The 13041-nt window shown below is 36.2% G+C and overlaps 2 protein-coding genes and 1 pseudogene across 2 annotated transcripts; all 3 read left to right on the top strand.

The window, feature by feature from the left end:
- The first annotated feature begins 432 nt into the window (after nucleotides 1-432).
- On the top strand, nucleotides 433-3580 carry LOC130724309 (uncharacterized). The gene is made up of 3 exons (XM_057575514.1): nucleotides 433-496; nucleotides 779-1582; nucleotides 1656-3580. The coding sequence occupies exons 2-3, from the start codon at nucleotides 787-789 to the stop codon at nucleotides 2546-2548; spliced, it is 1689 nt and encodes a 562-aa protein (XP_057431497.1). The 5' UTR covers nucleotides 433-496; nucleotides 779-786; the 3' UTR covers nucleotides 2549-3580.
- A 107-nt stretch (nucleotides 3581-3687) lies between these two features.
- Nucleotides 3688-10260, top strand: LOC130749144 (uncharacterized; annotated as a pseudogene).
- LOC130724318 (uncharacterized) lies at nucleotides 7906-12790 on the top strand. The gene is made up of 8 exons (XM_057575524.1): nucleotides 7906-7988; nucleotides 8054-8109; nucleotides 8343-8406; nucleotides 8521-8613; nucleotides 8802-9542; nucleotides 10120-10547; nucleotides 10753-11544; nucleotides 11768-12790. Exons 7-8 carry the CDS (start codon nucleotides 10761-10763, stop codon nucleotides 12634-12636), a joined length of 1653 nt encoding a protein of 550 aa, XP_057431507.1. The 5' UTR covers nucleotides 7906-7988; nucleotides 8054-8109; nucleotides 8343-8406; nucleotides 8521-8613; nucleotides 8802-9542; nucleotides 10120-10547; nucleotides 10753-10760; the 3' UTR covers nucleotides 12637-12790.
- Nucleotides 12791-13041: the final 251 nt, after the last annotated feature.

Raw genomic sequence — 13041 nt, 5'->3', positions numbered from 1 at the left:
GTTCCTAAAAGTCTAATAAATAATTATTGAATGTCAAAAGTGATACTAAAATGATAGATATTAATGAATCATACATACATATGCATGTGCTTATATAGATAAATATCTGCAGATACAGAATTTCAAGTGACAGGTATTTTTTCTTCTGTTTTTACTTATTTGCCTGCTATTTTTGTTAGCAAGTAAAATGATAAGAGAAAGTCGCTTTTATATTTTTCTGCAAATTTTTTGTAAGATTTAACTTTAATCAGTTTTCCCTCGATTGAGGGGAGAAAATGATCGCTAGTGTTACTGTAAGTTTTCAACGATTTCAGAACATGAAATCACGCATAGGAAAACTATGACTTGTATAATTTATGATATATGAACATATTAAAGTTGTTTTAAATTATATTTTTATCGATGTGTTCATTTGAAAAATTTGAACCCCTGACCCGGGGTCTGGATCCGCCACTGGTCACATTTGATTTCACCATCACCTTCTTCTTCCTCTCAGGTATGATGCCATTGCTCTCGAATTCTCGTTACCTGGGTACTGTCGCTAGAAATCGTCATAGTTTTATAAACTAATTTTTTGCATTGCATGTTATCGCTTACTGGAGTGAGTGTCTTCACTTTCTCCCATTTTCATTTTCCTTGCATTTTACACATTGAAACTGATCCTGTTTCAATAACTATTGGGTTAAACAAAACAAAGGGTTTTTAGGGTTTTACAAAAACCTTAAAAAGAAAGTGTTTTTAGGTTTTTACTTCTGATTTTGAGCCCCTTTTGTGTCAGATTGGGAAATGTCTAAACGACAGAAGCTCGTTGGTCAATCGGTGAAGAACACATTGTCTTCCTCTTCTTCATCCGAGGATTATGACTGGGTCAATTTAGAAGTTCGTAGGTTATCTTCCATTTATACCTCCCCCAAATCAATCAACAAGCTTAGGTCTCAGTTGTCCTTGTCTTCAAAAGAAAATGCTGGAAAAATCACTATAGAGGAATGTTATGAGGACGAGCCGGTTTGTTTCAATCAAGCACCAGGTGGTTCTTCGCCGGAGTTTTTTTACATGTATGAGACCTTGTTTAGCAGGTTAAACATAAAACTCCCTTTCTCTGAATTCGAATGTGATGTTCTGAGAACCTTGAAAGTTGCTCCTACCCAGTTGCATCCTAATAGCTGGGCGTATGTTCGCGCGTTCAGCATACTATGCCGAAACTATAAGATAAACCCCTCTGCCCGTCTGTTCTTTTGCTTCTTTGAAAGAATGTTTAGTCGCAAAGGGTGGGTTTCCCTAATTAGGATTCCAGGGAAGAGTATACTTTCCCTCTTCACGTCATCGTATAAAAATTTCAAAACCAAGTATTTTCGTGTTAAAAACAGTCAAGATTTCCCTGAATTGATAAAAGATGCTAGCGGGGGCTATAAATTTCCTCTATACTGGTCATCCAACCCCTCGCCAATTAGTGTGACTGACCGATCTAGCCTTACGCCTATTGAACGAGTTCATGCCAGTTTCCTGGAGACCTTTCCTACCCTGAGTAGCTCTGATATAATCAATTTGGGAAACAAACCAGTTGCCTTGCGACAGTATTTAGGTAACTTACTACTACTTTTTTTTTTTTAAAATGTTTAAAACATAACTGCATTAACTAATGTTTCATTTTGCAGCCAAGATGTCTCCCATGACCGATGCAGACCTTTTGGCTTATTACACCAAGAAGAACAAAGCTAAGAAGACCAATGCTACTAATGGAAAAGATCAAGCCCCTGAAAACAAAGAGCTGACTGAACAATCTGAGTCCACCATCAAGGAAATTTTCACCAAAAAAAGAAAAAAGATGTCTGAAAATTCTGCTGAAGTTTCTACCTCTAATCTGTCGAGGCCCTCGACTCAGAAGTCATTTTCCAAGACTAGTGAAATTGAACAGTGGCAGTCAGTCCTCCAAGAGTGTGAGAACAAGGTCGTTGGCGAGGCATCGAGTCTCAGGGACAAGCAATTCCCAATATCTGACTTAATTGATACCTATCTCACCAATAATAAGGATGTGGAGAAAGTGAAAAATCTCAATTCTGAAAAACTTTGCCAAGCTTTGGAAACCTATGCTCTCCAAACTACCTTCCTTGCTCAATCTTTGGAGAAGAGATGGGAACAACATGAGAAAGATTTTGAAACTTTGAAAAGAAGCAACGAAGAACTCAAGGGTCAGTTGGACAAGGCAAAGAAGGCTGAGAAGGATTTAGATGATTTAAGAAAGAAGTTTCATGCTCAGGAACTTGAGAATATAGTAAAGGATTTGAAGTTTAAGGAGATGGAAGAAGAGAAAAAGAATTTGGTTACTACTTTGGAGACTGATCGCGATGAACTTAAAGTGGCTTGTGAGAATCTTGAGGCTGAAGTGGAAGAGTTGAAGGGTGAGGTGGCTTTAAAGTATGCGTCCGGGTTTGATAAAGCTATTATGCAGGTCCGTTTCCTGTATCCTAACTCAAATTTGGAGGAGACCGGACCTTTTAAAGTTGTGAAAGATGGAAAGTTGGTCGATCAGTTTCCTAATTGTAACTAGTTATGTATAGATATTAACATTATCCTTTTGTATCGTGTGTTAAGAAGTAACTTATTGCACCTGCTATTTTAGCAATGTCAGATCCATTTTCATGATTGTGAACTTTATGTTCTTCTACTTTGGATGTCTATGCAAATGAAATGTCGGAATTTAATCCTTTTTTTATGACATGGATCTTTAGTAGATAGAAGGTTCACATGACATTATTCTAATGGAAAAGCTATGATCAGGCTTGATAGGTTTATTGTTTGTGAAGAATCGATTGTGGTCTTGGAAAATCTAGTTCAGTGGACTCTGAAAATGGTCTTATTTATCATAATCCTATTGTTAGTAGGAACTGTAATTTAGATTGGGGGCCAAGCCTTTTTTAGGGATCTTTATCAAAGGTGGATCTTTAATAGTTCTGGAATTAATTTATACATGTCAGTCAGCATATATTCTTTTGTAGGAAAATAAAGTTGCCTAAATCACGGCAACACTTCACATTTTCTTTCCTTTAGAAGCTTTTGGAAGTCTCTTGCACCTCTAGAGGTTTTAAATTTTTTCTTAGCAGGTCAGTTTGGATCGGGGGCCTACAAAATCAATGACTGAAATCAAGTTCTTTTTGTTTTCTGCAAGTCATGTCTGCAATTTAATTTTTTTTAAATCCATGTAAGCATCATTAACACAGTCAGCGATCCAAATCATCACTTTTCTTCTTCATCTATTTATTCCCTCCAACCACCCACATTCGAAGCTTTTTGTTCATTTGGGGTTGATAAGGTGGGGTTTTGATCGCTGGGTGTGGCGACAAGAAAGGAGATGATGGTCTCGTGATCTGAGTTCATCGTTCAATATGGTATGAGAAGATTCTTGAAGCTTTCTCTGCTCTCTCTGGTGCGATGATTTTCCCAGCTTCAACAATGGCGTTTTCAGTTGGCAATCGTCTCATTCTTGCTCCTCTCCTTCAATCTGGTTTGTGATTTGTGTTCTCTGATTTTCTATCTGGCTCTGGTTTTCAACACTGCCTACAGATTCGCGTTCTAATCGCGATTCAGGTTCTCACTGATTTATGATTTTCGATTTCTGGTTCTGGTTTTATGCATCGAGATTTCGCCTCTTCTCCACTTTGTGATTTCGGATTTCTCCCTTGTGTTTTCGGAATTCAGCATCGGGATTTTCGTTTCTTTTTTCTTCTTCGCAACTTCCTGATTGTGTCCAATGGAAGATCAAGTGAATGTTTACCACCTTCATTCTTCGGATAATCCTGGTTTGCTCGCGCATTGAGGAGGTAACCAATTCTTTCGACCCTTTCTTTCATGCTTATTTATAAGTATAATGCTAAATAGTATACACCACTTGATTAGATTTTGAAATGAATTTGGACAGTCATAATTTACAAGGATGTTCAATAGTGAATAGTCACCCCACACACTGCTTCTTCTCCAACACACAGGTTCAAATCTCTTACCTTTCTTCCATCCTATGCTATTCCTCTGAATTTCTTCCCTAACGTTATTGTTTGCTTTATAAACAGTTCACAGGTCTGCACCATGGCTTCTTCTGCAGACCCACTTACTCTCATGCTCAAAACAAAGTGCAACCCATCAAAGCTTCCGTTGCTGCACTCCCATTTCCATTGTTTCAACCTCCCAAAGTTGAAGAATCAACGTCTGAGGTAAATCCCATTTTGTTGCTGTTGTTGTTCATAGTATGGAAGTTATAACTAGGACCAGAGACTGTTAAATTAGTTTATAAATAGAAAAGATTGATTGAGTAGAGTGAGTTAGTGAGTGTTGTTTCTATAATTTGATGGGGTTTTAGCAGATAGTGTACAATTAATATTGAGATTCAGTATCTTATTTCATGAAAGACCAGCCTTTGGATGAATTCTTTATGGGGCTTCTGTTTTGATGAGGGTTGTGATTTTTCTTACTTTTTTTTGTTGTTGATTTGTTTGTTTCTTTAGTTGGAGCATGCAGACCCTGACTTCTACCGGATAGGTTATGTCCGGAGCATGCGAGCTTACGGAATTGATTTTAAGGAAGGGCCAGATGGTTTTGGTGTGTATGCTTCCAAAGATGTAGAACCTCTTCGCCGGCCAAGGGTGAGTAGCTTCATTTAAGACTTTTGCAATTGATGGCACTATACTTACAATCTACCTGATATAAAGCCTTTGTGACTGCTGGCTGTGGCACATGAGTAGATAATTGCTCACATAGTACATAGTTAGTTATTTGCATAATGTCCTTTATTAGGAGTTGTTGATGGCTGTTTTTCCTAATGATGTACTTGGACAGGTTATAATGGAAATTCCTCTTGAATTGATGCTAACCATAAGCAAGAAGCTACCGTGGATGTTTTTCCCTGATATAATTCCCATTGGTCATCCAATATTTGATATTATCAACTCGACAAATCCAGAGGTAATTGGAATTCTCCTCTAAAGCCATTAGTTCATAATAAGATATAATTGATATGCTTGATTTTCCATATTTTCCATTTTCATTCATTGGAAATTGAATCTTTGATTGTTTCTCTGTCTCACACAGGTGAAGCAGTTCCCACCCAGATGTCATTAGAGATGAAAATGATAGATATTCTGATTCCATGATTCGCTGTGTAATTGAAGCATACCGGGTTGGTATTTACCATTCGTTACTATCATTCTTTCCCTCCACTCACTGCCATATATATAGCTTAGTAATCAAATTTCCACCTTCATGGTTCATTCTTGTTGACTGCAGATGCTATCCAACTTCAGCCCTTCACAAATAATTGAAAGGTAAGTCCTTTTAATCAATAAAAATCTAAGTTTTTTTACACTTTGGTATTGGAATTTGGAAGTGAGTGCATGTTTGGAAATTGGGAGAAGCTTGTGTAGGTAACTTCTGTGTTTCTGAAGAGAGAGAAGTTGATTCTTCACATGATCCATAATTCTAACTCCTTATTGTTTTTGACATTTACTGCATGCTTTCTTTTTCAATGCTGACATTTGGTGCTGCACTTTCAGGGAATGCTTAGATCCCTTTGACACACCAGAGTGTGAAGCTTTTGATCTTTTTGTTAACGAGCTTTTTTGTGTTGGTAAAGGTACCACCATGCCTCTGAACTTTAGTTTATGGTTCCCCCCCTTCCTTCTTGTAGGCATGAGCAGCCAGCACTAACGCTTAGCATATTTTCTGCAGCGTGCTCAAATTCCTGTGTGGAAAGAGCCCCTCATGCTTTCACGTATGTCTCTTCAACTGGAACAGCTCGTGCATCTTCTCAAGGTTGTCTTATCTAAAATTCATTTTCTTGGTTTTGAGCAAGGCATTCATGTAAAGATAGGCATGTAAATTTTCTGTAGGTTTAAAAAGTCTGGTGCAAATAACATTTTTCATCTCAGTTTTCTTATAAATACTGTTATCTTCACTAAATATTTAAGGTCGCGGGGAGGATTACCAAGTTCAACAGGCTGTTGGACAGTGTCCTAGAAATTGCATTCATTATGTTACCCCATCACAAAGAATTCTCTTGGAGGAGCTGTTGGACAGTGTGAGCTGCTTGAGAATCCAGGAGGAACTTTTGGAGCTGCAGGATCCTAATCTCGCTTCTACTATGAGAAGTCAGCAACAACGAGCCTTAGAATTCTGGGAGAAAAACTGGGTAAAAAGCAAAGTGTTCTTGTTGAATTTATTAGCTTTCCATTATGCACATACCTTATTTTGTGTTACTAGCAAATTGTGTTAATCTTGTCAGCATAGTGGTGTACCCCTTAAAATAAAGCGTCTTGCTCGTGATCCTCAGAGGTTCATTTGGGCAGTAGGTATTGCACAATCACGATGTATTAATATGCATATGAGAGTTGGCGCGTTAACTCAAAACGCAAACATGCTGGTTCCTTATGCTGGTAAGCTAAATTTACCTTAGATAGTCTGATTAAACATGATAACTTTGTTGTAATATTAATATAATAAAAAATATATTTTACCTTCAATTTTCACCTTAGCTCTACATTTTACTATCATGTCCTTTACATATTTGAGGTGTTCGTTAATATTAAAACTTGATGACAAGTACCACAAAATTATGCATGGAATAGATATTTTCTGCTCTACAGAAAGAAAAGTCAAAATCTTTGAGCAGAAGGGCAAAATGTGTGCAAGATGTTACACACCCTTCTCATGGGAGAATTTTTTATGTTACACACCCTTCTCATTGTAGTAGTACTTATTTTCTCCACTTCAAATGTATAGTTGTTTTTTTAAGTTGACAGATTAACTTAGTCTTACTTTTCAGATATGCTGAACCATTCATTTGAGCCAAATTGTTTTTTTTTCATTGGCGTTTTAAGGACTGGATGCTTGAAGTTCTTATAAATGCTTGAAGGCGGATTAAAAAGGGAGATGAGGTAAATCATTTGATTCTCCTAAAGCTAAGACAAAACACCAAAAATAACAAGGAAAAAAGGACAATTTTTTTTAGCTCTGGAAGGCTCTAAGTAATGGAATGAGACGGGGAATAGAGTGGAACAAAACAGAATGGAAGAAGTTACGATTCTGTTGTTTGAATATTATTGTGATCTAATGGGGAAGAAATGTGGTTCCTTCCCATGCACCCTAAGATGGAGGGTAGAAAAGGTGGGGTATTGGATGGAATGGAATTGAATGCATTCCACCATGTTCTATTTCATATCCATCCTATTTTAAATCAGCCAAGCAATGGAACTTAATGTCATTCCATTCCATCCATTTCTATCAATCCAAACATAGCTTAAAGAAAAAGCAATATTAACCCAAGAAGGATGTTAAATTTATTGCCTATTTGCTAAAGAAACCCCCTACACAACCCATACAAATAAGAATCTATGGCTAAAAATTCTCATGTTATACTATAGATATATTGGTCTAAAACCAGCAAAGAGAGCATAGGTCCGCAAGTCCTCTAAATTGTTACTGCCGAAACCTCTAAATTGAATGAGGGGGGAAAAGAAAAATTGAAGTTGAGAAGGCAAATCCATGTTCCACTTGAATGCTGAACTTCTTATGTCACAACTGCCAATTCATAGCTATTGTATCATTTTATTTTTATATTTGTACATCATATCTTCAATGTTATGCTCTCTTTGAAAGTCACAATGTCTTACTTTTATTTATATTACTTTGTAGGCTTAATAAAACCTGATGCAAAAATGACAGTTGGTAGCGACATGTTTTTGGTATCAGTTTCATTGGCTTTGCTAGCTTGATTCATGCTTTCATAGCTTCTTTTTTATAAGTATATGTGTATTGTCTTTTGTTTTGTCCAATGAATTGTTGTCTTTTGTTTGGTTGGTTCCTGGAATGGTATTTATGAGCATGCAACTGATATATGTCTTGGCTTTGCTTTCATTTGCAGATTTGTATTCTGAAGTTTAATATCCACTTTAAATGCGAAGGCTGTGAGCAGAAAGTAAAGAAACTGCTGCAGAAAATCGATGGTACATACATGTCATTTCTTTTGCAATTTGAAGTTTCAAATGGACCTCTTCTGAATTTTCTTTAGACAGTTATTACAGTATCGGCTTACATAGCCACTGGCCACTACTCTCAACTTATCAGGTTCACTACTTCACTTTTCTCTTTAGCTTCAATTTTTTTTTTCTTTTTCAAATTCATTCAAACACAATTTCTTGTCATTTTGGAACATTGAATTTTTCACTTTTGTTTCCTCTTTTTGATATTCCCTCATAATCCCATCTCATTTCAATTTCATTTGAGGTGTAGACTACTAATATATTTTTGTTCTTTGGTACTTTCCTTTAAGAGCTCATTTCTATTTGTTCTTCGTGTAGTATTGATCTTCTGGTTCCAATTCCTTAACACTTGAGAACTGATGTGTGTGGGGGTCTGTTGTTGGTAAGCAATCTGATTCTTTCTATGAATAGGTTTTGGTATTTAGCCAAGTGTCTATGTAGTTCTTATTTTATCATTTTTTTTTCTTAAATCATTTTGTTAATATGTCCTCTTTAGGTTGTCTTTGGCTTCTTAGAAATTGAGAACTTGAAAAAGGTAGACCTAGAGGAGAAAGTTAAAGAAAACTTACAAGCAACATCGTATATCAAGGTAGAACTTGACATTCATATGTTCATGTTAATAATTTTTGTTCTTTCGTGTGGTTCTCTTCTCTGCTTCTATAATGCTGTGATATTTTGCAAACGATATTGAGTCTCTCACCACAACACACTAAGTTGTCTGGTATCAGTTTTATATTTTGAGTTTTTGTTTTCTTACACTGTATTTTCCTTTGTCAGGAAACACACAGTTTAACTGTAGATATGTGGGGGACTACACATTTAGGTGGGGCTATCTACATCCTTGAGTGTGCTTTCATTTCATACGAAAAAATTATGCTTCTTTCATGGAATGGAATTTGAGTGCAAAAGAATTTTGGGTGTTAAATGGTAGGTATGGATAGTAATAGTACTTTTGTTCGTCCTACTTTCAGTAGTTAGTTATTTCTTCTCTTATTATGTTTCACCTCATGACTCCTTAGCATTTTGTAGATATTCACATCATCTCCTTCCAGACTCTGCCTTGGTTAGTTTTGCTTCATTTGACTTGGGAGTTGGGTTGTGGTAGTTGATTATTGTTCTTGGTTTTTACACTTTTGTAGCATCATCTATCACCACAATCCACATGAAATAGATATCCCACATAGAAACTTCTAATATGATTTTGGCGGTCTTAATATTTTTATTGAAGCATATAAAGAGAACCCAAATAGAGCAAATTAGCGTTAGACAATCTTCCTTCTATTAAGAAAAATTGTCAACTATTTTATTGGTTGCAGAATCGAACCTACAGTGGAAGTTTCTGCTGCTACCCCAATTGCAAGGTCAGAGCATTATGCTGCTAATAATTTTAGCTGCTCTAAGAACAAGTTTGACTTTAAGGTTTGCTACAACCAATGTGTAATAGTTTGTAATTATTACAAACTTAGAGTAGATAATTCATCTTTGAGAAGCTTGCTGGCAAATGGCTATAACCAAAAGGTAATGTCAATTGTGATAGTGGTTTGATATAACCAATGTGTAATAGTTTATAATTGTTTGTCCTATATAGCATAGAATGATTGGATGTTAGTGTAAAACTCATTTACATTAATAGTGCATATTCATTAAACTTATTTTATTAAGTATTAACATCAAATGAACAACATTAATTTGTGCATCGCTTTCGATTTTATAGTTTTACTTTTATTGTATAATAACTCAATTTTAAATAAATAATGTTAAAAGAAAAAAATGATAAGATATGAATGGATCTGAACATTTTGGTCTAAAACATGTAAATAAATTTTTTTAATATTGTAATATATTTTAAAATATGATACGATATTTTGATTTAAAAAAAATAAAACAGTAGACGTGCATCGCACGGGTATCTACCTAGTATGGTACAAAATGCTAAAATAACTTATATTTTAAAATGAAATGGGTATTAATTATGAATTGCTAAAATATGTGCATGCCTTTTGGGATGGAGAAGGGACTAATCGGTTTTAGCAATACCCTTTTGGAATTGCTAAGACATATTTAACCCAAATTTATTACTCTGTTTTTTGTTCAGTTGCCCTTCAAGTTAAATGAAGATATCAATCCTACAAAGGCAACACATCTTAGAGTGACTCTTTCAGAACTCAAAGGTGCACAAAAAGAATGTCAGCAGCTTATCAAACAAGCTTTGGTAGAGCCAACAAAATCAGAATAGGCTTGCACTGCATTATATATAAAGAGAAATATATATAGAAATATATTATCTCAGCTCTGATAAACAAGGGACTAATCAGTCTGTGTATCGAATCGCAGCCGTTCACGATCCTCGGGTCACGAACCGTCCGAAAATCTCAACCATTCATTTGCTTCAAAAGAACCTTCTGTACCCCATTACATGTTTGAAGCTTCAAGGTGATTTCTTCGCGCTCAACTGGTTGCTGAAGCTTCACCATCTCGTCACGTTTGATTTCACTATCAGCTTCTTCTTCTTCAACCTCTCAGGTATGATTCCATTGCTCTTGAATCAACACTCGTTACCTGGATACTGTCGCTAAAATGCTCATAATTTTTTGAAGCTTCAACATCTGGTCACGTTTGATTTCACTTCAGATTCTTCCAGTTTTCGTTTTCTTTGCATTTTACATATTGAAACACATCCTGTTACAAAAAAAAAAAAAATGTTGAGCATTTTCACATTTTGTGTCAGATTGGGAAATGTTGCTGGTAAAGAAAAAGAAGAAGATAGTGTCTTGCTCTTCTTCATCATCTGAGAATTATGACTGGGCCAATTTAGAAGTACGTAGGTTATCTTCATTTTATAAGTCCCCAGAATCAGTGAAGAAGCTTAGGTCTCAGTTGTCCTTATCATATTCAAAAGAGAATGCAGGAAAAATCATTGTAGAGGCATGTCGAATGAGCGAGCCTGTTTGTTTCAATCCACCACCAGGGGCTTTAAAGGAGTATTTTTACATGTATGAGACTTTTTTTAGCAGATTGAACATTAAACTCCCTTTCTCGGACTTCGAATGTGATGTTCTAAGAACTCTGAATGTTGCTCCTACCCAGTTGCATCCTAATAGTTGGGCGTACATTCGCGCATTCATCCTGCTATGCCGAAACTATAAGATAAACCCCTCTGCCTGTCTGTTCTTTTGCTTCTTTAAATGGAAGTTGAGTCGTAAAGGGTGGATTTCCCTGAATGGGATTCCACGGAAATGTATGTTTTCCCTCTTTACCTCATCCTATAGACGTTTCAAAACCAAGTACTTTCGTGTTAAAAACAGACAAGATTTCCCTGAATTGATAAGAGACGCTAGCGGGGGCTATAAGTTTCCTCTATACTGGTCATCCAACCCCTCGTTGATTAGTGTGACTGACCGATCTAGCCTTACGCCTGTCGAACGAATTGATGCAAGCTTCCTTGAGAAGTTTCCTATACTCAGTAGCTCTGATATAATCAATTTGGAAAACAAACCAGATGCCTTGCGACAGTATTTAGGTAACTTTAACTACTTTTTTTTTAAAAAATTATAACTTAGCTGCATTAATTTTTTCGGGTATGATTCGTTTGGATGCGGACCAATTAACACTTTTTTGAGCTTATCCATTGGAGCTTCTCTGTTAAAAAAATGCATTAGATAAGTTCACAATGATGCTATTTTTGGTTCGCATCCAAACCGACTTTGAAAACTAATATTACATTTTGCAATTTTGTTTTGCAGCCAAGATGTCTTCGATGACCGATGCAGACCTTTTGGCTTATTACACCAAGAAGAACAAAGCTACCAAAGGAAAAGATCAGGCCCCTGGTAGCCATGAGCAGACCGAACAATCTGAGTCCACTGTATGGGAAATTCTTACCAAAAAGAGGAAAAGGACATCTGAAAATGTTGCTGAAGTTTCTGCCTCTAATCTCTCGACTCATAAGTCATCTATCAAGAGTTGTGAAATTGAACACTGGCAGTTAGTTCTCCATGAGTGTGAGAACAAGGGTGTTGGTGAGGCATTAACCCTTTGGGACAAACAATTCCCAATACCTGACATAATTGATACCTGCCTCACCAAGAGTAAGGATGTGGAGAAAGTGAAAAAGCTGGGCCCTCAACAACTTAGCCGAGCTTTGGAAACGTACACTGTACAATCTGCCTTCCTTGCTCGATCTTTGGAGAAGGAATTGGAACAACATGAGAAAGATTTTGAAACTTTGAAAAGAAGCAATGGAGAACTAAAGGGTCAGCTGGATAAGGCAAAGAAGTCCGAGAAGGATTTAGACGACTTAAGAAAGAAGTTAGATACTCTGGAACTTGAGAATATAGAAAAGGATTTAAAGATTAAGGAGTTGGAAAAAGAGAAAAAGAATTTGGTTACTTCTTTAGAGATTGATCACGCTGTACTTAAAGTGACTTGTGAAAATCATGAGGCTGAAGTGGAAGAATTGAAGAGTGAGGTGGCTTTAAAGTATGCTTCTGGGTTTGATAAAGCTATTATGCAGGTCCGTTTCCTATATCCTAACTCAAATTTGGAGGAGACCGGACCTTTTAAAGTTTTGCAAGATGGAAAGTTGGTCGATCAGTTTCCTAATTCTAACTAGTTATGTATGGATATCAGAATTATCCTTTTGTATCGTGTGTTAAGAAGTAACTTATTGAACCTGCTATTTTAGCAATGTCAGATCCTTTTTCATGATTGTGAACTTTATGTTCTTCTACTTTGGATGTCTATGCAAATGAAATGTCTGAATTTAATCCTTTTTTTTATGACATGGAGTTATTTGATCCATCTTTAATAATAGAAGGTTCACGTGACATTATTCTAATGGAAAAGCTATGATCAGGCTTGATAGGTTTATCGTTTGTGAAGAATCGATAATCCAGTTCAGTGGGCTCTTATAATGGTCTTATTTATCATAATCCTTTTGTTCGTAGGAACCGTAATTTAGATTGGGGGCCAAGCCTTTTAGATTCAATGTCTGTTGGATGCAGCATAAGAATTTTGC

Source organism: Lotus japonicus, chromosome 1 (assembly GCF_012489685.1).
Source record: "Lotus japonicus ecotype B-129 chromosome 1, LjGifu_v1.2".
Lineage (NCBI taxonomy): Eukaryota > Viridiplantae > Streptophyta > Magnoliopsida > Fabales > Fabaceae > Lotus > Lotus japonicus.
Note: the sequence above shows the minus strand (reverse complement) of the source record. Positions and strands in the feature narration are given on the sequence as shown.

Coding starts and splice junctions, on each gene's coding strand:
- LOC130724309 (XM_057575514.1), top strand. CDS start 787: ATGTCTAAACGACAGAAGCTCGTTGGTCAATCGGTGAAGAACACATTG. Junction 1,583..1,655: donor TGCCTTGCGACAGTATTTAG/GTAACTTACTAC, acceptor TTCATTTTGCAG/CCAAGATGTCTCCCATGACC.
- LOC130724318 (XM_057575524.1), top strand. CDS start 10,761: ATGTTGCTGGTAAAGAAAAAGAAGAAGATAGTGTCTTGCTCTTCTTCA. Junction 11,545..11,767: donor TGCCTTGCGACAGTATTTAG/GTAACTTTAACT, acceptor TTTGTTTTGCAG/CCAAGATGTCTTCGATGACC.